The sequence below is a fragment of the Vicia villosa genome, linkage group LG1 (assembly GCF_029867415.1).
Source record: "Vicia villosa cultivar HV-30 ecotype Madison, WI linkage group LG1, Vvil1.0, whole genome shotgun sequence".
Lineage (NCBI taxonomy): Eukaryota > Viridiplantae > Streptophyta > Magnoliopsida > Fabales > Fabaceae > Vicia > Vicia villosa.
Window position 1 is genome coordinate 172857865 of NC_081180.1, and position 25391 is coordinate 172883255.

At 35.2% G+C, this 25391-nt stretch overlaps 1 protein-coding gene and 1 long non-coding RNA gene across 5 annotated transcripts; both read left to right on the top strand.

The window, feature by feature from the left end:
• Positions 1–259: 259 nt before the first annotated feature.
• LOC131644660 (uncharacterized) lies at positions 260–3622 on the top strand. 4 transcript variants are annotated; one of them, XR_009296583.1, is made up of 7 exons: positions 260–854; positions 988–1031; positions 1179–1522; positions 1608–1711; positions 1875–2136; positions 2237–2620; positions 3099–3622. It is a non-coding gene; the product is annotated as an uncharacterized LOC131644660 (long non-coding RNA). The 4 variants fall into 4 exon arrangements; XR_009296584.1 differs by having other exon boundaries at positions 1179–1466; XR_009296585.1 differs by having other exon boundaries at positions 1320–1522.
• Positions 3623–5217: 1595 nt separating this feature from the next.
• On the top strand, positions 5218–7711 carry LOC131620444 (UPF0481 protein At3g47200-like). The gene is made up of 2 exons (XM_058891527.1): positions 5218–6662; positions 6932–7711. Exons 1-2 carry the CDS (start codon positions 5925–5927, stop codon positions 7541–7543), a joined length of 1350 nt encoding a protein of 449 aa, XP_058747510.1. The 5' UTR covers positions 5218–5924; the 3' UTR covers positions 7544–7711.
• Positions 7712–25391: the final 17680 nt, after the last annotated feature.

Here is a 25391-nt window from a genome sequence, read left to right on the forward strand (position 1 = left end):
TTTGTGCAAAGATCAAATAACCACAATTTTAATGTGGTGGCAAGAAATCAAATAAAGGTATTGTTGACTTTTCCACAAATCATTATTTTTCTTATATTATAAATAATTATTTTTGGACATACAAATATTAATATATTAATAATATTATTTTCAGTGTCTCATCTCTCTAGCATGGCTGCCACATATTGCCACCCACCGATTCTCTCCTCCAATTCATCATTCATATAATTTCAAATATCTATAAAATAAGAAAATACAAGTACCTGGTTAAGACATACTTGCCCTTTGGTTAAAAAATGCCACCTCTCATTTTGAGGGTTAAAATGAGTCCAAATATTACTTTTTGGGACTAAATTCTGACTTTGGCTATCATCTAACTATTAGTTTCTTATGCAGCTCTCTCTATTGGTCAACTAATGTACTATTTGTCCTTTGGTTGCATATCACGGTTTCCCATGCTGGCTCTGCTCCTCCTTTCTTATGCGTATCGTTTACACTTTCTCATACCTACTTCTAATATCACATAACAACTGTCTTTTTGATATCACCTCTCTCATCTCTCTCATCTCTTTCCTCACCGTTTTCAGCTTATTTCGTCTTTCCTTCGCTATTTAGATTTACAAAACACCGACGATGATGTTGTTGATATTTCGTTGTTGTTGCAGATTTCGAGAAATTGGATTCAGTTGATCTAAACTATTTCATCAACAAGTTGTTGAGAAGCTACATGGGTAGGTTACACCGTAACAATCCGGCGATGATGTTGTTGATATTTTTTGTTTTTGAAGGTTTCGAGAAATTGGATCCGGTTGATCTATACCGTTTTATCAACGAGTTGTTGAGAAGCTAAATGGGTGGGTTACACGTAACAACATTGTTTTGGGTTTTTGTTTTGTTTGTGTTTGTGTGTTCTTGGCTTATGATTATTTGAGAAGTTAGATCTATAGTTTGATTATGTGAATATAAGTTTTTGTTCTTATTTTGCAGCAAGTATGTCTGAAATTCGAAGATGGAAAATACTGGAAAGTTATGTGAGTCTATAACTTTCATATACTACAAGTTTTTGTGTGTTTGTCTGATTTATTATCCCCACTAGCTGTTTGATGAAATGCTTATCTTTTGTTTGAATAAATAATAAATTGTTTTAGTGTTGGAACTAATATTTTGGTTACAAGCAGGTTCAAGTTTAAGTAGCTGCTTGATGGACAGAATATTGTAGAGTTATTTTTTGAACAAAAGAGAAATACATTAGTTTCGTAACATAAGTTATTATCGGGAGCTGCAAGGAAGTTTGTGCGTAACAAAAGCTTTGAATGTAGGTCCTTCATGAAGATTTGAATCGTGTTAAATGTAAGCCTTATGTTGAAGCCGAGGATGGAGATGGCCGGCCAGATGAAGCAGTTGTTGATGAATATTGACATTATCATCTGGATTGCAATGATTTAGTCGTTGTTGATGTGTTCCAAGTATGTATTCATCTCATTTTATGCAATTATTTACTTCACCATGGCACATACATGATGTGAGGATCTTCTTTAGATCTGGAGTTTTTTGTTGTTACTAAGTGGTGATGAAGAGGGTTTTGATGTTCTCATTTTTTTTTCCAGATCCAACGCTTCCATGGCTTAAGGTTTGCACTGAGGATGTTTCTTTTACAAATCATCTATCTCCTGAAAAAGATGGAGTTGGCTCAAGTAAAAACAAGCACTGGGTATGTATTGATTTGTCTGAGTTATGCTAATTTTTTGTTTTCAATATATTGATGATACTACGGACGGTATCGGTATCATCACCCAGGTCATTATATAGATGGACATGAATTTTTTAGTAATTTGTTAAATATATATTAAAATATTAGTTTCTGGTTTTGATAGGCTTTCAAGAACTGTTGTTGAGGGAGGATGACGATGTTGGATGGTTTGAGGTTGAGAAACAGTTTGAGATTCTTACGAATTCGAGGGAGGATGGTTTGCTTCATCGTTCTCTCTTTTATGACAGGACACCGTGTTTGATCCAGTTTCTCTAACTTGTGGTCATATATTCTGTTACATCTGTGCTTGCTCGGCTGCATCGGTATCTGTTGTCGATGGACTTAAGGCCGCGAATCCTAAAGAAAAATGTCCTCTGTGCCGCGAGGTAATATTAACTAAGCTACATGGCAAATAATTAATTTGAATATTATGATAACAAGTTAATTTGAATCTTATAATAACAAATTAATTTGAATTCTATTCAGGTGGAGATTATGATATTTTAGCTGAAAGTGTGGAAGATGGTAGACTTTTTTTTGTTGGAGAAGCAACCAATAGGCGTTATCCTGCTACTATGCACGAGGCTTTTCTAAGTGGTCTACGAGAAGCAGGAAATATGGCCCACCATGCTAATAAATAATAATTGATCAATGAATGTGAAGGTTGAAAAGTCTCCTTCAAATGCTCATACTTGTGCTTCCCTTCTTGCATATTTATTTAAATGAGATTGAATCACCTTTGCGAAAAGCTAAGAGTGAAGCTGGTGGGAACAAAAGGATTGGGGCTGAATGCTGATTCTTTCATTGCTTTTGTTAAAGCCGAGAGGGGCAATCGTGAACCTGTTTCAACTTCTATGTCTCTTAAACTAGGTAAGTTATGTATCCTTCATTTTATTCTTTGTCTTCAGTTTATGTCTGTACATAATAAGAAATAATGTTAAGTTGTATGGTCTGTCATGTCATGTTATATTTTTTTTCTGTTGAAGAGAACATATGCAAAGCTGATTTCTAAACGGTTATTTAAGAATACCAAACATGTTAGAATCGGTTTTAAAGCTACTGATCTTTAGATAGTATCACTGCTTATTGAAACCGACACAGATACTCCATCATCACTTCAGAAAAGCCTGTCGAAGCGATAATCTATTTGCACCCATAAGAGTCATATGAATGCGAGTGTTTTAAATTTTTTAATCTCTTCTTCCTGTTAAAAGTGAATTTATTTGATTGAAGGGTATAGACAACCAAAATAGATTGTCTCCTGTGAAATGTTCGTCTATTAAAATACTATACTCCTACTGTGAAAAATCATATTGTCTTGACATAATTGCTATCTATAAATTTGAAGGTGAAGAGAACTGATATAATGGGGGCGTCATGATTTAGGCGTGTGCGTTTCGTCGGCATTGGAGCTTCGCATGGAGGACGAAGATTGTGTCCGCAATGGTGTCATGAGCTATTTCGGCCAATGCAGAGGAAGAAAAAGGTCTTCACTGCAGCAGTCTTGGCCCTCTCTTTTTCTCCTTCTATTTCACTTTTATTTTATCTATTTTTGTGTGTTGTGATTCTCTACTTTCATAGGTTCTAAGTGTTGTTGTTACGTTGCTTATCTTGAGGTTAGTTATGAGAAAAGTGAAGGTTTGAATGATGGTGATGTTGAAGGTTTGAATGATGTGGATGTTTAAGATTAAGTTATGGGAGGAGAGTTTGATTGGAAGAGAATGGTTTTATGGTGATGTTGTAATATGGTTTGAGCAGAACTTCAGTAGATTCTAAAATACTCATGAATATGTAGTCTTAAAGAATATAGTTTTCATTATCAATTTATAATTGTTAATTTAAGTAAGGTGTGTATGTGTTTCTGTTAAGCTCTGTCTATTGTGTTGATATGTTAACTATTTCAAATTACATGTAAAATGTAAAAGTTAATGAATGTAAGTGTAAATGTTGCCTTTTGCATTTGGTAGTTTCATAATTCAACTCTTGCATCGCCTCTATGAGTTTTTTTGAAGAGTTTATAAATTATAACATTGCAAAAGTGAAACTTATATATGTAAATGAATAATTAGTAATAAGGAGAACTTTTAAGTAACGTAGCTGGACAAATTTTTTTGGAAAAACTTTATTATTAACGTTCATGTGGTAGATTTTACAGATTAGGGCCTAATAATTTGTTTGCACCATGGTTTTTTTACTAATAAAAATATTAAATATTAACGAAATATGAAGTTATTGATAAAAATATTGAATATTAAAGAAAATATAAAGTTACTATATTTTTTACGAATCCACGAGTTAGTACAGTTTTTTTGAAAAATTAAAAATAATAAAAATATTTTAAAAATATACGAATTCAACGAGAAAAATTTATTGTTTTTTAACTATTCATAAAAATATTGAATAATAAAATAACAACTTTAATTTTGATTTAAATATTTTTGACAATAATTCGAAAACAAAAATAATATATATATATATATATATAATATATATATATATATATATATATATATATTATTGATTCAAATATTTTTTATATATTAAAAGAATTATAGGCACTAATTTATTACATTTTTTAAAAAAATCTCATTTTATTTTTATTATATTTTTTAAAACAAACGAGTGTATGTACCTGTGTCAATGCACGAGTATCCCGTTAATATTCAAAATATTGAAAATTAACGGGAGCATAGAATTATTGATTAAAATATTAAATATTAACGGGAACACGAAGTTACTGATCAAAATAATAAATAGCATTTATAATTTTAACCCAAATTTAATATTTTATTAATACATTTTATTTTGCTCATTCCAAATGCGCGAAACCAACAGGTACCCGGAGGTGACCCCAACTTAATTTGTGTCTCCATGTCTAAAATCCGTGTGAACGCACACACAGATAGCACACCAGTACCGTGTGAACGCATGGGTAATCATATTAAAATTCATGCGAACATACAGGTAACACACCAATACCGTGTGAAGGCACGGTAATCTTATCAAAATCCGTGTGAACGAACGTGCAACTCACCAGTACCGCTTTTAATATTCCTAATTTAATCTATTATTTTTAATATTTCAATATTTCATTATGTGTCTTCAATTTTTATAACTTTCTGTTGATTTATTAGTAAAACATTTTTTTAAAATACAATATATATAATATATGAATAATTGAAATATATATTATTTATGTTTTTTTTTTTAAAAATAAATAAAAAATTGATAGAATTTTTTTCGGATTTTAAAAGTACGTCTTTCTTTTAAAAAGGCTAAACTACTTTGGTAAAACTATTTTGTATTTTTTTTAATTACACTATTTGATACGGTATTTCGATTTTTTTTATACTTAATACTACATGTATCTCTGATAAATCCGGTCCAACCCACACCAGAACCCGTGCGGACGCACGGGTTTCCCACTAGTTTATATAAACTCTACATCTACACCAAACTTGAAAAACAACCTCATCTCATTCTTGTTAGAAAACAAACAAAAACAAAAGCTTCATTCTGCTTTGCATTAAACCTAAAATTCATCAATGGCTTCCAATCAACCAAGACATGTTGAAGAAATTCACAAAACAATAGAGACTGATCTAAGTCCTAATGCAACTCAACAACAGCATGATGAGGAGAAACCTGGTGTGAATATTGGTTCCGTGGTGAATTATTTCAATTATAATAATTTTATTAATTTAATTTCTGTTTTGGTTTCAGATTTTGAATGAAATTGAGGTTGTGATGAAACATTTTAGAAAGTTGAAATTTAGGGTGGACCACATTTTATATTATCATTAACTTATAAATAAATAATATTAAGAGGGGTTATATTGTCTTTTAATTCGATAAGCGAACAGTAAAAGTGCAGATCCTTTCTCTAAGAATTTTACTTTCCTTGTCAATGGAGTAAAGTGCGTAAGTACAGCCTAGTTGTGAGATTAAAACTTTAGTAGTGAAGAAGATATGGATAAATCCAATTAAAGTTGAGGCGTAAGATTTTTTTTAAGCATATTTACTTATCTTGTTCATAAGGTAAAGAATAAAGATATGAATGAACATAAGAAATCGTAAAGGTTATTCATAAGTAACACACACCCTAGGGCAGAGACAGACATTATATTTATATATATATATTCACTTTGCAAGACCATTTTATCATATTATATGCATGATGGCATCCCAGACTACTCTTGAAAAGAAATTTCAGGAGTTTGAAGAAGCAAGGGAAGCTCCCCAAAGCTCACGCCCCAAGATCCAAAAGGTTGTTAAGCATCTCCGAAATAGAAACGATTTTGAGAAGCATTTCTCACCCAAGTATGTGTCAATAGGACCAATCCATCATGACAATCAAAATCTCAGGTTAGGACAGAGCTATAAGCTTACCTGGGCAGCAAATTACTTCCAACACATCCTACAAACTCCAGAATTTTTACACCGAAAGATTGCCGATAACATTTATGAACTCATGAGTCATTATACCGATGATGTTTTAGCCGATACCGCAGTGTCTCTACAAGGCTTCTCCAGCCTTGAAGAAAAGCTGTCATGGGTGTTGTTCGTGGATGGATGTTTTTTGCTGAATATTTTGAGGAGTATAGACCCTAATCGTCTTAATAATGAAAATGAAGTGAATATGAAGGTTGATCAACTTGTTCTTGTGATGAAGGATGTGCTTTTGTTGGAGAATCAACTTCCTTATCTAGTACTGAAGCTGTTGTGGCATAATGACAGCGAGGAAGAATTGATAGATACTATGATAAATTTTCTCAGTTGTTATCGTTGGACCTCACCGGTTAATAAGAGGACATGGTGGTCGTCAGGCTTTCATGAGATATTACTGAATGCGCCACCAACTCATCTTCTTGATTTTCAGCGTAAAATGATCCTCACTAAATCGAATCCCAAGGTAAAATTTAGTTTTGTTATTTTATTATGAGAAATGCTAGCAACACTCTCTTTTCAACACTCTCTCCAACACTCACTTTCTTATTGGTTCAAACATGTGTGGGTCCTACCATTTTATGTGGGATCCATTTCCAAAGTGAAGGACCAACATATGTTCTAACCAATAAGAAAGTGAGTGTTGGAGAGAGTATTGAAAAGAGAGTGTTGCTAGCACTCCTCTTTTATTATATATGATAAGTAAAATGATGAATCCATTTGTTATGTACTTAGATGGAAGCCAATAATGAAGATATGCACTGGAGGGAGGAATTTTTTTATATAGAAAGCAAGATGATGACACACAGGAACATACAAGATCTAACAGCAGGAGGAATAAAACTTAAATCAAGCGGGACACGAAGGACAACAGACGTAGGTTTCTCGGAGGGTCCGTTTGCTGCGGAATTGACTCTTCCTGAGATTATTGTGGATGATTCCACAGCTACTTCTTTCCTGAACCTGATAGCGTACGAGATGTGTCCAGATTTTGAGAACGACTTCGGAATATGTTCATTTATGGTTTTCATGGACTCGCTCATTGACAGTGGGGAAGATGTGAGGATATTGAGATCACATGGTATTTTGTCGAATTTACTTGGGAAAGATGAGCAGGTTGCTGATCTTTTCAACACCATAAGTACTGACTTGGTATATAACACTACAACATATTTTGAAGTTAGAGATAAAATACACAAGCATCGCTTTAATAAATATAAGATGTGGTTAGTGCTGGGTTATCAAAAATATTTCAGCAATCCTTGGGCTGTCATTGGTTTCATTGCTGGGTCTGTTGCACTTGTTCTCACATTCGCTCAAACATGGTTTACCATTTTCCCGCGCTAGCTTCCTCAAAAATGGTTTGATGTGGAACTTTTTTCAATCACTTATCGAGTCTTCACTATTATTATCTCACAAATAAACAGTGTCTTTTGCATTGCATTGTGTGTGACTTTTTTTAAGAGGTGTGTGGTAAAATTTAAATATGTAATTTTCATAATTCAAGATTTTTTAATCAAGTTGTATTGAGAAAGAACAAATGTTCAAAATACGATTATAAAAGATGGTCGAAACGCAAACCACAAAAAAGGAAAATTACACATCAAATAGATTATAAGATAAGTATAAGTATAGCAAAGGGTTTTTGCTAAAATCATAGAAATTGCAACTGGAATGGGTAATTTTCCCTATATAAGACCACCTCCAAAGCAAAGCTTTGCAATTCCAAGAAACATCTCTAGCATTCCACTCATCATCCTTGAAAAAGATATCGTTCCTAAAAATCCATAGAGACCATAAAACGGCTAGCCAAACACTTCCCTCCTTGCCTCTTTTGAATTTCAAATGTCGACACGAAGAGCACCACATAAGAAAACTTTCTTTAAACCCCACATTATTGGCATGAGGAAAACCCAACCAACCGGCAATATCCTTCCAAATCCCTTCCACTTTTTGACAATCCAAGAACGAGTGACAAGGAATTCGGGATGAACATTAAAAAAAGCACAAAGAAGGTTGGAAGAAGATGGAAGAATACCTCTATTATTGAGCATATCCTTAGTAGGAATCCTATTCCAAAAGCATCTCCAACCGAAAGCACAGACTTTCAAAGGAACATCGTTCTTCCAAACTAGAGAGAAGACTAAATCATGACGATTTGCCAGACCAAACGGAATATATTTCTTGCAACTAGCCTTGTAACAAGATGACACGGAAAACATGTGATCATCGGAGAGCTTCCAAACCACTCTGTCCTAACCAAACCGAAGCGGGAAAGCGGCTGGCAGGCACCGGGACAGCAGCCCCCTGTCCGTGGCAGAATTGCTGGCAGCGGCAGTGGGGATGCCCAAATCGTTCTAGCCCCAAGAACCATTGCTCCAGCCGCCCAAGCTAGCTATAGACGCGTCCTGCAAAAGAGAAACATCAAACAAAAGAGGGAACCGGTCTTTAAGGAGCCCCCTTCAATCCAATGAGACTTCCAAAAAGAAGTAGTGAAACCTTCTCCCATGAAAAAAACAGTTTTTCGCAAAAATATCTTCTGAATCCCTACAACCTAACGAACATAAATCCGTCCACCAAACCGAGCACGATTCTTTCTTATCAATCTTTGTTCCTCCGTTCACCGCTCTTAAATTAATGTCCACGTATCTAGCCTTCAACATTCGAACCCAAAGAGAATCTGAGTCTTCTAAGATTCTCCCTCTCCATTTATAAAGTAAAGCATTGTTAAATTCTTCCATCCTTCTTAACCCAAGACCTCCATTCTCGATCGGGAGGCAAACATCACTCCAACTTATCCAATGCATTTTTCTCAACTCTTTCGAACCTCCCCACGAGAAATTGCTTTGGATACTAGTGATCTCTCTAATAATCTTCTTAGGAGCTTTGTAGAAAGAAAGCGTAAAAATAGCTAAACTACTAAGGACCGATTTTAAGAGAACAATTCTCCCACCAAAACTCACCCATCTACCCTTCCAAGAAAACCACCTCCTCTTGATTTTGTCCACCAAAGGTCTCCAAGTATTAATCCTCCTTAGATTGGCACCTATCATAATTCCAAGAAATTTGAACACTTTCTCTTCTTTCCAACAAGCGAGGAAGGTAGTATCTACTTCTAAAAAACGAGGGTTAATATTGTAACCAATAAGTTTACTTTTGTGGTAATTGATACCAAGCCCCGGTACCATCTCAAAACCCTTCAACACCGTTTTAATAGCCCAAAGGTGATTCCAACTACCATCGCCTACCATCAAAGTATCGTCCGCAAATTGTAAGACGTCCACGAAGCATCTCCCATTAACATTACAACCCACATAATCTCCATTAGTCACGGCTTTATTCACCATAAGCTTTAAACCTTCCGCAACAATAACAAACAAAAAAGGAGAAATAGGATCTCCTTGCTGCAAACCTCTTTCTACCACAAATTCCTTTGTAGGACTTCCGTTAACCAAAACCGACATCTTGCTAGAAAAAATCAATGCTTCCATCCATTTCATCCAAGTTTCACCAAATCCCATTTTTCTCATCAAGTGTCTTAGAAAATTCCAACTAACTTTTTCGTAAGCCTTTTCAAAGTCTACCTTGAACAAGAGACAATCCCTCCCTTCCTTCGTGACGTAATCTACTAACTCATTAGCAATTAGGACTCCATCAATCATTTGTTTTCCCAGGACAAAGGCACTTTGGCTATCGGAAATAATAGAAGACAAGACTTTTTTAATCTTACTAGCCAACACATTAGAAATGATTTGGTAAATGCTTCCAACAAGACATATAGGCCTATAATCATCTAAACCCAACGGATGATCCGACTTTGGAATTAGAGTGAGAAAAGAAGAAATTATAGCCTTAGATAAAAACGCACCAGAATGAAATTCATTAAGGAAAGCAATAACATCTTTTTGAATAAAAGACCAACATCTTTTAATAAAAAGAAAAGACATACCATCCAGTCCCGGACTCTTGGATCCATCACAATTCCACACCGTCGTCCTTATTTCATCAACCGTAAAAGGGGCTTCCAAGGAGAGAGATTCCTCCGATGACAAGGAGTTGAAAGCAATTCCTTCAAGAATAGGTCTATCAAAACATTCTTCCGCAAATTTGGATTTAAAGTGCACCTCAACCGCTTCTTTCACTTCTATAACCGAATCTACAATACCATTGTTAGTGACAATTGAACTAATATGATTCCTTCTCCTCCTCTCCTTCATGACTCTATGGAAGAATTTGCTATTGGAATCTCCATCATTCAACCAATTAAGTATAGATTTTTGGATAAGCATGTTCTCCTTGATTTTGAGATTCAACCATATTCTTTTGTTAGCATCCTTTTTCAAAGACAACTTCTCCGCATCCAACACCTCAATATCATCGGAGTCATTCAAATCCCTAACCCCTTCCTCTACTTCCAAATCATATTTACCAAATACTGTTTTATCCCACCATCTCAATATTTATTTAATGTGTCTAAATTTTTCTTTTAAGACAAAATCCCCCCCCCCCTCACTTCCATCTTCGCCCATTCCTTTTCAACAAAAGAAAAGAACTCCTTATGCGAGAACCACTCGTTATTAAACTTAAAAGGCTTTGGACCCCAATCAAGTTTATCCACCTCCAACCAAATAGGACAATGGTCCGACACATCCCTATCACCAATAACTTGCCCCACTACTCCCCACTTGGAAACCACTTTATCGGCCACAAGAAAACTATCAATTCTGCTTCTAGAATTTCCGTCTCCGCTAAACCAACTGTATTTTTTTCCTTTACAAGGAACATCTATAAGCCCAATATCATTAATAAAATCAGAAAACTCTCTCATATCCAAAGAATTGCAAACCAGCGAGCGACCAACTCTCTCATTTCTACTCAAAACAGCATTAAAATCTCCACCGAAAATCCACTCTCCATCAGAGAATTTGTGTTTCACATCCAACAGGTTCTTCCATAGAGCTTTCTTCAAAATATAGAACAAGGAGAATAAATATTCACTATGTAATAAATTATGTCCTTCCAACTAACCTTCGAACCTAAATAACCCCTGCCGTTGAAACTGGAGATAACAGAAACCGTAGAGGGATTCCACACCGACAACAATCCTCCTGCCATTCCCTCCGAAGCCAGATAAGAATAATCACAAGAATCCGATCCCCAAATTCTTTTGAAAATATCAATCGACACCACCTCCATCTTGGTTTCCTGAAGAAGAAAAAAATCAGCCCTCCCTCTTTTAATAATACTACTACAAATTCTCTTTCTTTTGATGTGACTACCGCCGCCCCTAATGTTGAAACTTCCAATAATCATTGAAACTTAGTTGTGACCACCTCCCTTCCTTCATGATTCCTAACAGGAATCTGATTCAAATTTGCAACCTTGCAGACGCTACTAGTTACGACTCCCAGCTTCTCAATTGCTTTTCCTAGCTTAAATTCTGAGAAAGGTTTGAAGTTTTCCCATCCCCTATCATTACACTGCTATATGTCCGACTCATCAGGTAAGTAACCGGATTCGTGATGAATATAGTGTTCCCAACGAGAAGGATCAGAAGAATAGATAGAAGCAGAACCAGACAATTGAGGCAATAAAAGGGCATCTCCCAAATCGATTTTATTTTTTGTTACTTTCTTCTTGGGCCGTTTTTTCAGGAATTTATTGGGCCATTTTAAAGTGGGGCAAGAGGAAGGAGGCCCACTTAACCCTGCCAGCTTCTTGAAAACCATTTTCTTCTTTTTATATTTGGCTGCCAGCACATCATCTATTGTCGTCTCTGCCTTTTCCTCTTCACCTGCTTCAGACTGTGGGACCAAAGGTAAAACCGGTGTTTCTTTGACTAAGGTATCTCTAGGAGAAGAAGTAGATATAGGATCAGAGATAAAGTCATCCGCTTCCATGTCTTTCTTGTGTAACCTGCTCTTTGTTTCCACAACTTTCAAAATATCTGCATCGAGTGAAGAGATATTTCTGCTACTGTTCATACTTTTTCCTCTGCTATCTTCTGCACCTTCTGTACCTTTCCCATCCAAATATTTTTCAATCATTAAAGGTACTTCCATCGCATCTGTCCCGTTCTCCTTCCTTCCCCCACTGTTTGCACTTTTGTCATCGGAAAAGTAGTTTCCTTCCCCGATGCTATCTTCTTCCCCACCTGGACTGTCTTCATTGAAGGACCATGAGTCTTACGAACTAGATGTGGGAACTTTGTTACTCAAAGAGTTGACCTGTTTGTATACGATTCGAACCGTTCCAAAAGAATCCTCCCTTAGCGGCAAAACAAAAGCTTCATCATCAATAAGAACCTTGAAATGATCTTTCAGACTGAATTCCATTGGAACTCTAATAAGAACCCTAGCAATATCCATGTTACTCCCAACTGAAGTGTTTTCGTCCACGCAGATAAAGGTACCAAGCAAATTAGCAATAGAAACGAAAAAATCAACGCTCCAAATATTACAGGGAACGTCGTGGATCCTCACCCACATCACTCTCTCCGTATCTACATCACCTTTCTGCCATGGTCTAAGAAGCTTGAACCAACGTTTCCACCACGAGCACCCATCACTTAGCATTTCACGAATAAAACCTTCATTTAATTCCTCCACCAAGCATAGATTTTCCCCCAAAGGAGTAATCTTAAGAGAGAAAACTCCTTCCATCTCAAAATGGTTTTGAATATTGTATGATTCTCCTAGATGTACCACCTCCCCGATGAAAGCCTTGCTCCATCTAGCTTTCCCTTCAGAATCAGAATTGATTATCAGATCATGAGAATCCTTCTGAACACTAACCTTCTTACCTTCCACCACCACTGTTGCAAAATATTTTTTACCAACCATCCTACTTATGTTTTCTCCATTCGTGATACCCTTCTGATGATGCTCCGCCCCAATAACGCGCTGATTCGTAAAAAAGACCTTCCTCGCATTGTTTGCAGGATAACGTTCCCCACCCTCTCCATACACCTCCCTTCTGTTGAACCTCGGTTGATTAGCATGAATCTTCTTGCCATCAATAGATATATTATCTAGTTTAACCCCCAGCATTCTGATATCTTCCACCCCTTTAAATCTAGCAAATCCGAAACGCCTCCCCCATTTGTCCTCCGAGGAGAGATAATGACTTCAACAACATTCCCCATGCAACCAAATAACTTGAAGATATCAATAGCCCTAATCCTATCAGGAAAATATGAGAAGAAAAAAGAAGAAACTTCCTCCCTTGAACTTCCTTGCATCCCACCGATCGGAAAAACGTCCTACTTTTCTACGAAATTCCTAAAAGCCTTCTTACGTACCTGTTGCCACACCATGACGGAAGCCGGAGACCGGAGAGACAGAGAACTCCGCCCTAGAGAAGAAGCACAAAGAGCAACGTGCTTCTAGAGAGAGGAGAAAGCTTTCTCTCTCATATTTTGTTACGTTGTTTATTCAAATTATTGTAATGATTGATACTTTAGGTGTTTCTATATTATGGTGATAATTTAATCATCTATTCATATATATATATATATATATATATATATATATATATATATATATATATATATATATATATATATTAATAAGTTAATAGAACAAATCTATTCAATTGACCATATCTCATATGAGAGCGAATCTAAAAATTTATATCAATCTATATATACTTATAAAGTAAAGTAAAATTTGTTGATGTGCCATTCTATAAATGTCTCTCATTTTTTTTTTAATTTTTACCGATTTTATAAAAAAACTAGTAGGAAACCCGTGTGTAACACGGTGGGAGAACTGACTTTTTAAAAAATGTTGCGGATAGCAAGAGTCGCCACCGACTTTTATTTTATCCAATTGGAAAGGAAAAAGGAACAGGAAGGACCTTTGAAAGATTTTGATTTTGGGGGGTAGGTTATACAAAGGGAAGGTGTAAGCACCCTTTATATCCATGGTTATCCATGGGCTCTTAATTGCTTAGCTCACTTTTTGTTTGTTTGAAAAGTATCGTGTGTGATTAGAAAAGATTTGAATAAGGACTTTAGCTTGTAAATAAGCATAGCCTTTTGAATTGGTTTTGAAAGAGGTGTATCAAAAGTAATTTGAAAGTTTGAATGTGGAGCAAGCATTTAATAGCACTTACCCTAAGATTGTCTTTCTTGTTCTTTAAGTTTTCGTTTGAAAGGGCTATCCATACCATAAAGAGGGCAGGTAGTCCTTTCATTGGATGTGCGGGTCATCGAGGGTTATCGTTCGCCATAAGACTGTCCCTACCATAAAGAGGGCAGGTAGTCTCAGGGAAGGATATAATAGTCATTTAGGCAACAGATAGGATACCTTAGTAATCGAAGGGACTATCACCATTTAATCGAGGGACGAGATCATATTTATCGTAGGCAACTCGAAGGGACTATGATCTTTTATCGGAAGGACATGGTGATTTTGAATCAAAGGCAGCAGGCTAAGGTATCCCTACGCTCGAAGGGACTTGACTATTTGATCGAAAAGGCAACATAAGAGTGGTTACCTTAAAGGTGTGTGTGTGTAGCAATCACGTGATTGTATTCAAATATTTATCTTGAATTAGTGAGCTACGTTCAATTATTAGTTGTCACTCCCTATTTACTAACCACGCAGTTAATATCATGCAGAAAAATAAAGTACGGAAATGTAAATGTCCTACGCTATTACAAGGCTTCGGGGAGGGAGATTACAATACCAAAACGGGGGATGCGGAAAGTAAAATGCAGAAAATAAAAGGTCCTAATTACTATTACATAAAAAGACTTGCAACCTATACATAATTTCTAATATTTAAATGAAATAAATTTTAAAATTGAGAAATAAATAAAACATGAAATTTAAACAATCATGCGTCAATCAAAAGAGTTTGGAGATGAGAAGAGAATCGGGAGAAAATCAAAGTTGGAAAATGTAATATGATGAACTGACTATATTTGAAATGTTGCGGATATCATGAGTCGCCACCGACTTTTATTTTATCCAAATTATCAGAAAGGCTAAAAGAACAGGAAAAACCTTTTAAAAGAAAACTGAGTTCGGGGATAATTTATGCAAAGGGAAGGTGTAAGGCACCCTTTGCATCCATGGTTATCCATGGGCTCTTAATTGCTGAGCTCACTTTGTTTTCAAAATGTTTGAATTGTTTGAAAAGGTGGGGTGTGAATAGAAATTTGAATAAGAACTTTAGCTTGTAAATAAGCGTAGTCTTTTTGAAAAGTATTTGAAAATTAGTGGGAAAAAGAATTTGAATTTAGAGCAAGCAATTAGTAGCAACTACCCTAAGTTTTAGAATTGTTCTTTTAGCTTTTCAGGGCGAAAGGGTCTATCCATACCATGAGAGGGAAGGAAGTCTTTCATTTGGATGTTTAAGGATCATCGAGAATAATCGTTCGCCACAAGACTGTCTCATGCCATAAAGAGGGCAGGTATAGTCTAAGGGAAGGATATAATAGTCATTAAATTTTTTAGGCATCATGCGAGGATACCTTAGAAATTGGGACAATCATTATATTTTATAAGGAAACCTCGAGGGAGTTTCAATAACTTTAAAGGCAACATTGCTTTAGGTATCCTCGGAGTCGAGAGACTTGACTATTTAGTATACTTAGAGGCAACAAGGCAACAGTAATAAGACAACAAGGCAACCAGAGGGATTACCCTAAAGGTGTGTGGGTGCACAATCATGTGGTTAACTTCGATGATATTTATCTTGTAAAAATTAGTGATTCTACGTTCAGTTCATGGTTTATCACTCCCTAGGATTATTAACCACGCAGTTTAAAAATGCAGAAATTAAAGGCGAAAAAATAAAAGTTCCTACGCTATTACAATAAACACCCACGGGGATGGGGAATTAAAGCAAAGAATAAGAGAGATGAATAATTAATTTAATTATCTTTATCTTGAGCCTTGATCTTCCTCGAACCTTCGATTGACTCTGAACATTTGAGAATTAAACGAACAATAATAGGGGTGAGTGTAGGAGGAATTCCTTGGCATTGAAAATAAACCCTAATTTAACCTATAAGGCAAAAATTAAAAGATAAAATAACATCTAAATAAGAAAAGGTTTAGAACTTAGCTTTTTGATTGGCATGGCGCGTGACTGAAAGATTTTGATTAACCCTGAAAATTAGCCACGAAGAAGAAAAATGTTAGTGCATTAAAGATCTCAACAATTATAACGTGGCAGATCAAAAATTAAAATAATAATAATTTAGGCAAACAAATGAAAAATAAAAAAGTCTAAACCCCAAATGGGGAGCAAGTTAACCACAGTTAATAGAATAAATAAGGCAAGGCAAATGACATAAGGCAAACAAAATTTTTGGAGAGAGGGTAACCCTGATTATTTTTAATAACCAAACAAACCTAAATTAAATTAATCATAATTATAAAGAAAACTAAAATTAATTTAACTTAACAATAGAAGTTAATTTTATTAAAAATAAGTTGTTGTTATATAAAAAATAATTTTTAAAAAGAATTAATAAAAGTGTTGTTTTTAGAAAGGAATAAAGAAAATAAAAAAAATAAGAGGAGAGAAAAAAAGAAACTCAGCTCTGGATTCTGTGTGGCTGCTCCATGAGGGTGCATGATGAGAAAGTGGCCAGCAAAGTTGTTTAGCCAAAACAAGGTTAATGGCCAAATGAAGTACCTTGATTTGGCCAACTACCAAAAGGTTTTTGGCCAAAAAAGCAATTGGGGTACCATCCACTTAGTCAATCCATAGAAAACCTGTTCATAAACCAACGCAATGTTACGGTTAAGAAAACAAATGGGAAAATAGAAAAGTGATTAAAATAAAATCAAAAAAATATAAAAACCTGATTATAAATCAATTAAAATAAGAATAAGAAACTACAATTTTTTTTAGATTTTTTAAAAAATATGAAAATAGAAATTAAATCGAAAAAAATAGAAAAAAGAGGAATTTGCGATTTTAACCTACGATTTTTTTCTGAACTTCTGGAAAAAATTCGAAGCAAATCGAAACAGTAGTTTCAGAATTCGACTGATAGGCTGGAAAATTTATTACTGTGCTGCAACCGGAATTGCAACCCTGAAGAAGGAGAAGTAGGAGAAAATATTTTTTTGTGTTTGTGGGAAGAGAGAGAGAGTGAGTGAGAATAAAGGTTAGAATTGTTAGTTTTTTTTTTAAAAGTGTAGAACCTAGTGCTATTTATACATAAAAGGCTTAATTGCACTTTTAGTCCCCCTATTATGCATTTGTTAACTTTTTGGTCCCTCTATTTTAGAATCCGGAAATTTAGTCCCTCAATTTTGATTTTTGGAGGATTTAAGTCCCTCAAAAAATAAAAAATGAGGGACTAAATTTCCGGATTCTAAAATAGAGGGACCAAAAAGTTAACAAATGCATAATAGGGGGACTAAAAGTGCAATTAAGCCTACATAAAAATTAGGTTAACAAAAATATTAAAATAATCAATTAATTAATTAATAAATCATAACTCTAAATCAAATATAATTTGATTTTGATTTTTGAAATATTTAACTAATTATGTTGATTCTTTCCTAAACTATACAATTATACAATATTTAGAAATATGAACAAAATCTTTGTAAATCTTTTTTTTTTCATGATTTTTGGACTAAAAATACAAAAAATAAAGATTTTAATGAAAAAATAATATTTTAAAAATGCGTAATAAATAAATACGAAAATAATAATTAAATGATGAAAAAAAAACTATTTTTGATTTTTTTTAATATTATATGAATTTTGGTGACTTTTTGACTAAAAAATACATAAAAGTGAAAATTGACCATTTTAAAAAATGCCTATTTAATTAGTACGAAAATTAAAATTAAAATGATAAAAAATGCAATTTTTGTGATTTTTGAATAAATGGAAATAAAGTTAGAACTAAAATTAAAAAGAAAGTAAAAGGGAAAATGTTAGAAGTGGGATTTGAACTCGGGACCTCGCGCTAATGAAGCTTTCACGCTCAAATTCTTACCAATTGTGCCAATTTATTTATTCAAAATAAAATGGCGTTCGTAAGTATATGAGGGCAAATTTTGGGGTATGACAGAAAAAATCATAGTTAAAGGAGATTGATTGGAAACCTACATTAATTCAAGTATTATATTAATCCTAATCATAAATTAATTAATTAAATTATTGACTAAAATAACCAACCTAATTAACAAACTAATTTAATTAAAATCAATAACAAAAATAAAATTAAGGTTAATTATACTAAACCTAATTTCTAAATTAATGCTCTATTAGTGTGTTAATTTTAATCGCAATTTGGTAATCAAAATTAGTTAATAAAAAAACAAACTCAAAAAGAAATAATAAGAACAAATAAAAGAAATTAAAGAACCCGGAGGGTACAACAATTGGCAGGAGGTGAAGAATTAAAACCCAAGGAGGCCCAGCCCATTTGCCATAGCCAACTCAGCGCTCGAAATCCTGTGTGGGAGTATCTTGGGGGTCCATAGTGGAGCTTCAATTTCCAGGACGTAGGATTTGGCGCTTGATTGATCTAAAGGCTGAAACCTGAGCGTGCATGATGAGCGCATTTGGAACGCATGCGCTGGATAATGATCAAACAAATAGTGAAAATAAAATTATCACGCATGGGGATCGAGCCCTGGTTTCAAAGGCTGAGAAAACTACACCAAAGCCAACTTTGCTGCCTGCATGACTTGTTAGAGCTTAACCAAAAAATAATAAATATAAAAAATATAGTATAGATGGGGAGATTCAAAGATGAAGTCAGCCTGGCCCACCATTATCTGGTTTCGTCCAATCAAGAAGAGAGAGAGACCTTTGAAACTTTGACTAACCAATTGCAATTGGAGAGAGAGAGAAGCCACGTTTGACCAGCAAGTGGCAAATGCACGCGTGTCTCAAGTGGGGGCACCCGTACTGTTCATCGTCCCTGACCTCTTCTCCAGCAGAATTTATTACGGATTTTGGTGCGGATTTACCTGCGGATTTTTCCGCAGGTTCTTCGTCTTCATCCCTGCAAAATTCAAACACACAAGGAACGACCCAAGCACTAGTTTCAAATTCCCAAATCACTTAAACAAACCCCTTAGATCATGATGGCACCCTTTATTTGGACGGACACGGCCTGCATATGTGAGTTTCAAAGAAAAAGCTTCTAAGCCCTAAGAATGGCGTTGCTTCGTTCTTGCGTTAAAACTTACGGAGAATGGCCCTGATTCACTCCATATATCATTCAGAACTCAAAGAAATAGTTAGCTTTGATTAAAACGTGATGACATATGTTTAAAAAACAATCAAAACGTGAATAACATGAGTATAATATGACCTGCGTTCTGGGCATCATGGTCTCTATTTATCAGTGTGTTCATACCATATATCACTTGAAAAATCAACTGGAATGGATTAAAGGCCTTGAACGTGGCTGCATGAGAGTCTCACGGTTGCCCTAGTTTTGTGAGGTCTTTTGAACGTGTAACCCTAGGCTTCTCCTCCCTTTTTTCGTCCCCTAATGGCTGAGTTTGTTGTCCTTATATAATGAATGAAATTAGGGTTGAAAGTTTGGATCAAATCTCCTTGAATCATAGATTGGAAATTTGATGAAATATGGTTTGTAATCTTTCCAATTTTGCTCAATCTCAATCCAATCTCACCAAGGTTATTGTGAACGAAATTAGAGAGAATATATGATGTTTAAATGATTGAGTTTGATTGGAAATCAAAGCAAATCAAATCTCCTTGTATTTTTCTTCATTTATTTGATTTAAATCACCTTTTAAATGAATAAAAATTCAAATAAAATCAAATATTCATCACAAATTCGTGGCTTTAGGATTGAATATCTTTGATGACTTTGGGAACAAGATTGGACCATAAAAACTTATGCCCATTTTCAAGGAAATCCATTTTGAACATCATTTGCTTCACATTTTCCTCCTAAAATTTCCCAACTTTAACAAGGCATATTTCTCTCAATTTTTAAGATATGGAAGAGTTATAGGACTTTTTGGAAAGCTCAAGATGTCCTATACAAGCCACTTTGGAACCTTTTTTCCATATGAAGATTTTATCTTGATGATATGGACTTTGACAAAAAACTGCTTTTGGTTGACTTTCAAAAAGGATCTATAATATTTTGGATCATATCTCTTAAATGGAGCATTTTTGGACTTGGCATGTGAGAGACAAAATTGTAGAGAATTCAATTTCCTTTAAAATTAGCTTTGGATGGGAAATTTATGATGTTCCATGTGAAATTTATGGCTGGTCAAAGTTCAGTCGACTTTTAGGTCAAAAACCCTAATTTAGAAACTTTGAGTTTTGTTGATTTCTGAACTTTCCTTGATGAATCATGATCAACCCTTGATCAAATGATTTATGATACTTCAAAATGAGGATGTTGACCAAAAATCAGGAATTTTGATTGTACTTTGACCACAATTGACTTTTTAGGTCAAACTAGTCAACATTTGATTATCTGAGCAATTGACTGAGCAATCTTTGGAATTGAGGCTTGAATTTTGTCATAGGGATAGTTTAAGACATCATAATTCATATGAAACCCTTTGGAGGCCTTGATTCATCAATTTCCTTCAGAGAATGCAAAACCCTAATTCAGGAAGTCTCTGCTTAGGAGAGTGTGCCTTAGGTCAGACGTTTGAGTCTTGAACCTTGGTCTGAGTTTGAAAGTAAAATGAGATGGGAAAATTTTGGGGTATGGCAGCTACCCCCGTTCAATTTTCTTAAACCTGAGTGTCATACCCCAATTTTTGACCCTAAGATCCTATATCATTCATATCCCAATCACTAATCAAGAGCTTCACTTGGAAGTTTTGTTTATGGTGTTGCACTCACCTCATCAATAAGAGGGACCATCAAGCACCAATGATTGTTTATCTTGTATGCATATTATACTAACTCAAATACCAAAAACATTGCTTTGTTTCTTTGTAGGCTTTTGTTTTGTAGGTACCAAGCCAAGACATGCAATAAACAAGGCATTTTTCACATTTTTGACTGATGAAATCGATTTCCCTACTGGGTAAATCGATTTCCCTGCAGCAATCTTCAACAAAATCACATTCTGGATAGCATGAAATCGATTTCCCTCCTGGGTAAATCGATTTCCCTAGTGTATTTTGCGCCAATTTCTCTTCTGGAACAGAGTGAAATCGATTTCACTCATGGGGAAATCGATTTCCTTCAGGCGAAATTCAAAAAAAATAGAGAGGGAAGTTTGATTTGATTTTGGCACCTACTTTCTTTGACCATTTTTGTCATTGTACCATTTTTCCACCTCATCAAAATGATTCTCTTCATTAAACCCACTTAAACCCCATTTTACCACTTTTTACCATTTAATTGCCACTTTAATCACCAATTAAACACAAGCTAATTACCAAATGCAAAAAGACCAAACTACCACTACTCTTGCTCAAATGCTATAAATAGAGGCCACTACTCTCTCATTTCTCAAGCTTGGAGAGCCAAAAAATTGCTTGCAAATTCATTTCTCACCCTTTCCAAAACCCTCACTCAAAGTTCATTTTCATAAGATTAGTGAGATTCACATTGAATCTTGCTAATTTTGAACTAAACCTCCTACATTTCACTCTTTTCTTTGTTTGATCATCTCCAAGTTTGAAGGATCTACACACCTTGTGCTTGCTCTTGAAGCTACTCCAAAATCTTTGTTCAAGAAGTGGTAATTTGCTAGATCCATGATGTAGATCTTTATTGCTTGTGTTCAATGCATCTTTGATGCTATATTGATGATATTTGCTGGTTTTGTGATGGAAATTTCGTGCTCAAGTTGATGTGTGATCATAAGGTGTTTGTATATTTGTTCAAATCAAGTTTCATGCCTTTAAATGCTGTTTTTGCTGAAATTTACACTAAGGAAATCGATTTCCTTAAGGCTGAAATCGATTTCCTGCTGAACGTAACTTGTTTTTTTTGAAAACTGCACTATGGAAATCGATTTCCCCCTGCATGAAATCGATTTCCAGCAGGCAGAATGTGGTTTTTTGCCTTTTTTATGCTTGTTTGGGTTTCCTACTTCCTCCACTTCATTAATATCATTGGATCTTGGGTGTTGATAGGTTTGAAATGACCTAATCCATCAAGATGGATGAATGATATTAATGATAGTGTGAGTTGATTATCTTTATGCATTTTATCTTCTTCTTCTCCTTTTTTTCTTTTGATCGATGAAAGTCTTAATACTTTGAGAATTCTTATGGATTCTTAGTAAAGACTAGATCGTTACCTATTTTCTTTTCGTGCGGTATTGCTTTCGGAAGGCGATCTATATATCGTTCTTCTCGCATGCATTAGCACATAAAGTTTTGACCGGCCTCGTTGTAGGGTGATTTCTACATAAATCACTTGGCGATATTTCGTGTCCCGAATAAAAAGATCCAACATGGAAGAGAATTGTATGCGGTTGATTTATGACTTATGGAAATTTATCGTGTAGTCGCTATGATTTTATCAAGCTTCTGATAAGTTTCTATTGAATTTAAATCCGAGTACATCCTTCACTCACCATAGATCTTCCTACTAACTTTGATAACATACTTGACAAGTTTCAAGATGGTTATCTTTAACATCTAACAACTAACTTTAATTTCCGCACTTTATTATATTGCTCTTTATATTTCTCGCTTTATCGCTTTATTTTATCATTTCATCATATTTACATTCCGCCATTTTCTCTTTGTCCATTTGGACGTTTATAATTCCGCTATTTTCTCTTTGTCCGCTTGGACATATGTTTATGCTTCTGCTATTTTCCTTTTGTCCACTTGGACCATACTTTACTTTTATGCTAAAACACTAATAAACAACCAAAATCTAAAAAACACATAAGGCTCTCTTTTGGACTATTGGTTACTATCCCTAGCATTTTGGAGATTCGGACTTATGGACTTAGGACCTCTGGACTCTCATTCTGTTATTACTCTGTGATTGTTTTGTCTGTCTGGTATTAGATTGTTGTCTGTTTATGTGTGCAGGTATTTCCTTGAAAGCCCTTGATGGTTAATTCCAAGGCATTGAGATAAGGATTTTACCTAAAAAACAGCCGTTACTCTGCCCGATTTTCGTCAGAATTTTAATGTGCTTAATGCAAAGTGGTGCTAAGACAATAAGTTCATCTGGATCCCCCAAGTGTTAATGAGTTGGTATTGATATTCCAAAGGATGGGAAATCTACCTTGACTCATAATGTCAAGTGTTGGCTTCTTCTTCGGTTAGACTGTTTCTTTCCTTAGCTTTTATTTTACGCAATAGGATAGCCTCTTCATCCCCTCCCACTTCTTAAATTTTCAAAATCTTCTCCCTTTTTCAAAAACCTTCTTATGTTTGCAAACCTTTCAAAACGTTTTTCTTTAAAAATATCTTTCGCCCTTAGTGGCCTTTTCCTCTTTTCTTCAAAAGTTTAGACACTGTTAATTGTCGGAACGAGTGGTTATACCCCACGATTTTGAAATTGATTGATATAATGAGATCTTTTCCGCGTGAGAGAGCTAGTGGCATACTCGTCGATTTTATCCGAGTTGGAGCCCTTCTTTCATTAGCGATGCAAAGAACTCGTTTGTTCTCATACTCAAGATCAATGGCTGAGTATTTCTCTCCAACGACGATAAAGTGTTTATTCGTTTTAAAAATGTTTTCCCTTTAAGCGGAACTACATTAGCTCTGACTTCTCCATTGCACCGAGGAGGTATGTAGGCCCAAAGCTTAACGCTTTGCCGAGCTTATTTTAAAAATAAAATAAACCGTTTTTTAGCACACACGACACAGATTTTCAAAAAGGTTCCTGTGGAATACCACAGATATGAGGGGTGCTTTAAACCTTCCCCTCATATAATCAACACCCGAACCTGAGTTCTCTTTCTTGTTTTAAAAACAAAACTTTGGGTTTTACGTTCTTTTCCCTTTTCCTTTGAAAAAATAAAGCGCGGTGGCGATTTCAAACGAAATATTGATTCGAGTCAATCCCATGGCTTCGATATCAGATTTTCCCCGCTACAGAAAAATGGCGACTTCACTGGGGACCCAGTTTTAAGTGTGTTAAGCCTATTTTTGTTTATCTGTGTGTTTTTATTTGTATATATTGTTGTGTGCTTTGTTTGTTTATCTTCTTTTTTTTTTCTTTTTGGTGCTCGATGGTTCCTCTGTGATGAGATAAAGTTCTAACCCGAACTTTGGTGAGTAACTTGAGATAGGAGGTGGTAAGACCAATAGTCGCATATCAGGAGCAATCCTTACCATGAGCGTCATATGGTGGAACCCCAATCAGTGGAGGCCTCATGGAAGGTAGTAGAGGTTGTTACGAACCATCGTGATAACGCTATTACTTTCAATAGTGAGTGTCCGTAGAAGCTGAATGGCCTAGAACCTTTTTAACCAATCTAAGCCTTTTTAGGATGTAGTGCAGAAACAAGATCAAGTACCAATTTGAGCTTGTTGTCATGCGATACTACGCTCAGACGAGGTCTTTTTAGGCATATTATTGGCGCCCATGAGCAATTGTGCGTGCCGGTAATATCCGATAGAAGATTGAAAACTCTGGGAACCTTTGTAGAACCCGATTGGCAGGTACAAAATTCCCTAGAACACACCTTGTGGGATGGGTAGACCCATGGCTCCATGCTCGTGACGTCGAACCTAAGAACCTGGACTGTGTGATTTTGTGTGATTTGATGCGATCTTGTGTGCTCTTGATTGTGATTGATGCATAAACCATGCATCCATGCATTCATAAAAATAACATTCACAAATGGTTTTCAAGGAACTTAGAGACATTTTTTGTAAACATCACAGGTACCATGGATCAAAAGAGAAGCATCAAGAAGTACACTTTCAGAAATTCAAGTGCAAAGGAATTGAAAGAGCTAGCAACTTTGGTCCCTAATCTTGACAACTTCAAAAATCTTTATGGGAAATTGATCTCTATCTTGAAGACTAAAGTGGAAAAAGGGATTCTTGAGACTCTTGTGCAGTTTTATGACCCGGTTTATCATTGTTTTACCTTTCCTGATTATCAGCTTATGCCCACTTTGGAGGAGTATTCTTATTGGATTGGTTTTCCAGTTACGAATGATATACCGTTTAGTGGTCTGGAGAAAAAGCCTCAGGTTGATGAGATAGCAGAGCTTTTTCATTTGAAAATATCAGATGTGAAAGCAAACATGACTAAAAAGGGAGGAATT

Coding starts and splice junctions, on each gene's coding strand:
- LOC131620444 (XM_058891527.1), top strand. CDS start 5,925: ATGATGGCATCCCAGACTACTCTTGAAAAGAAATTTCAGGAGTTTGAA. Junction 6,663..6,931: donor TCACTAAATCGAATCCCAAG/GTAAAATTTAGT, acceptor TTATGTACTTAG/ATGGAAGCCAATAATGAAGA.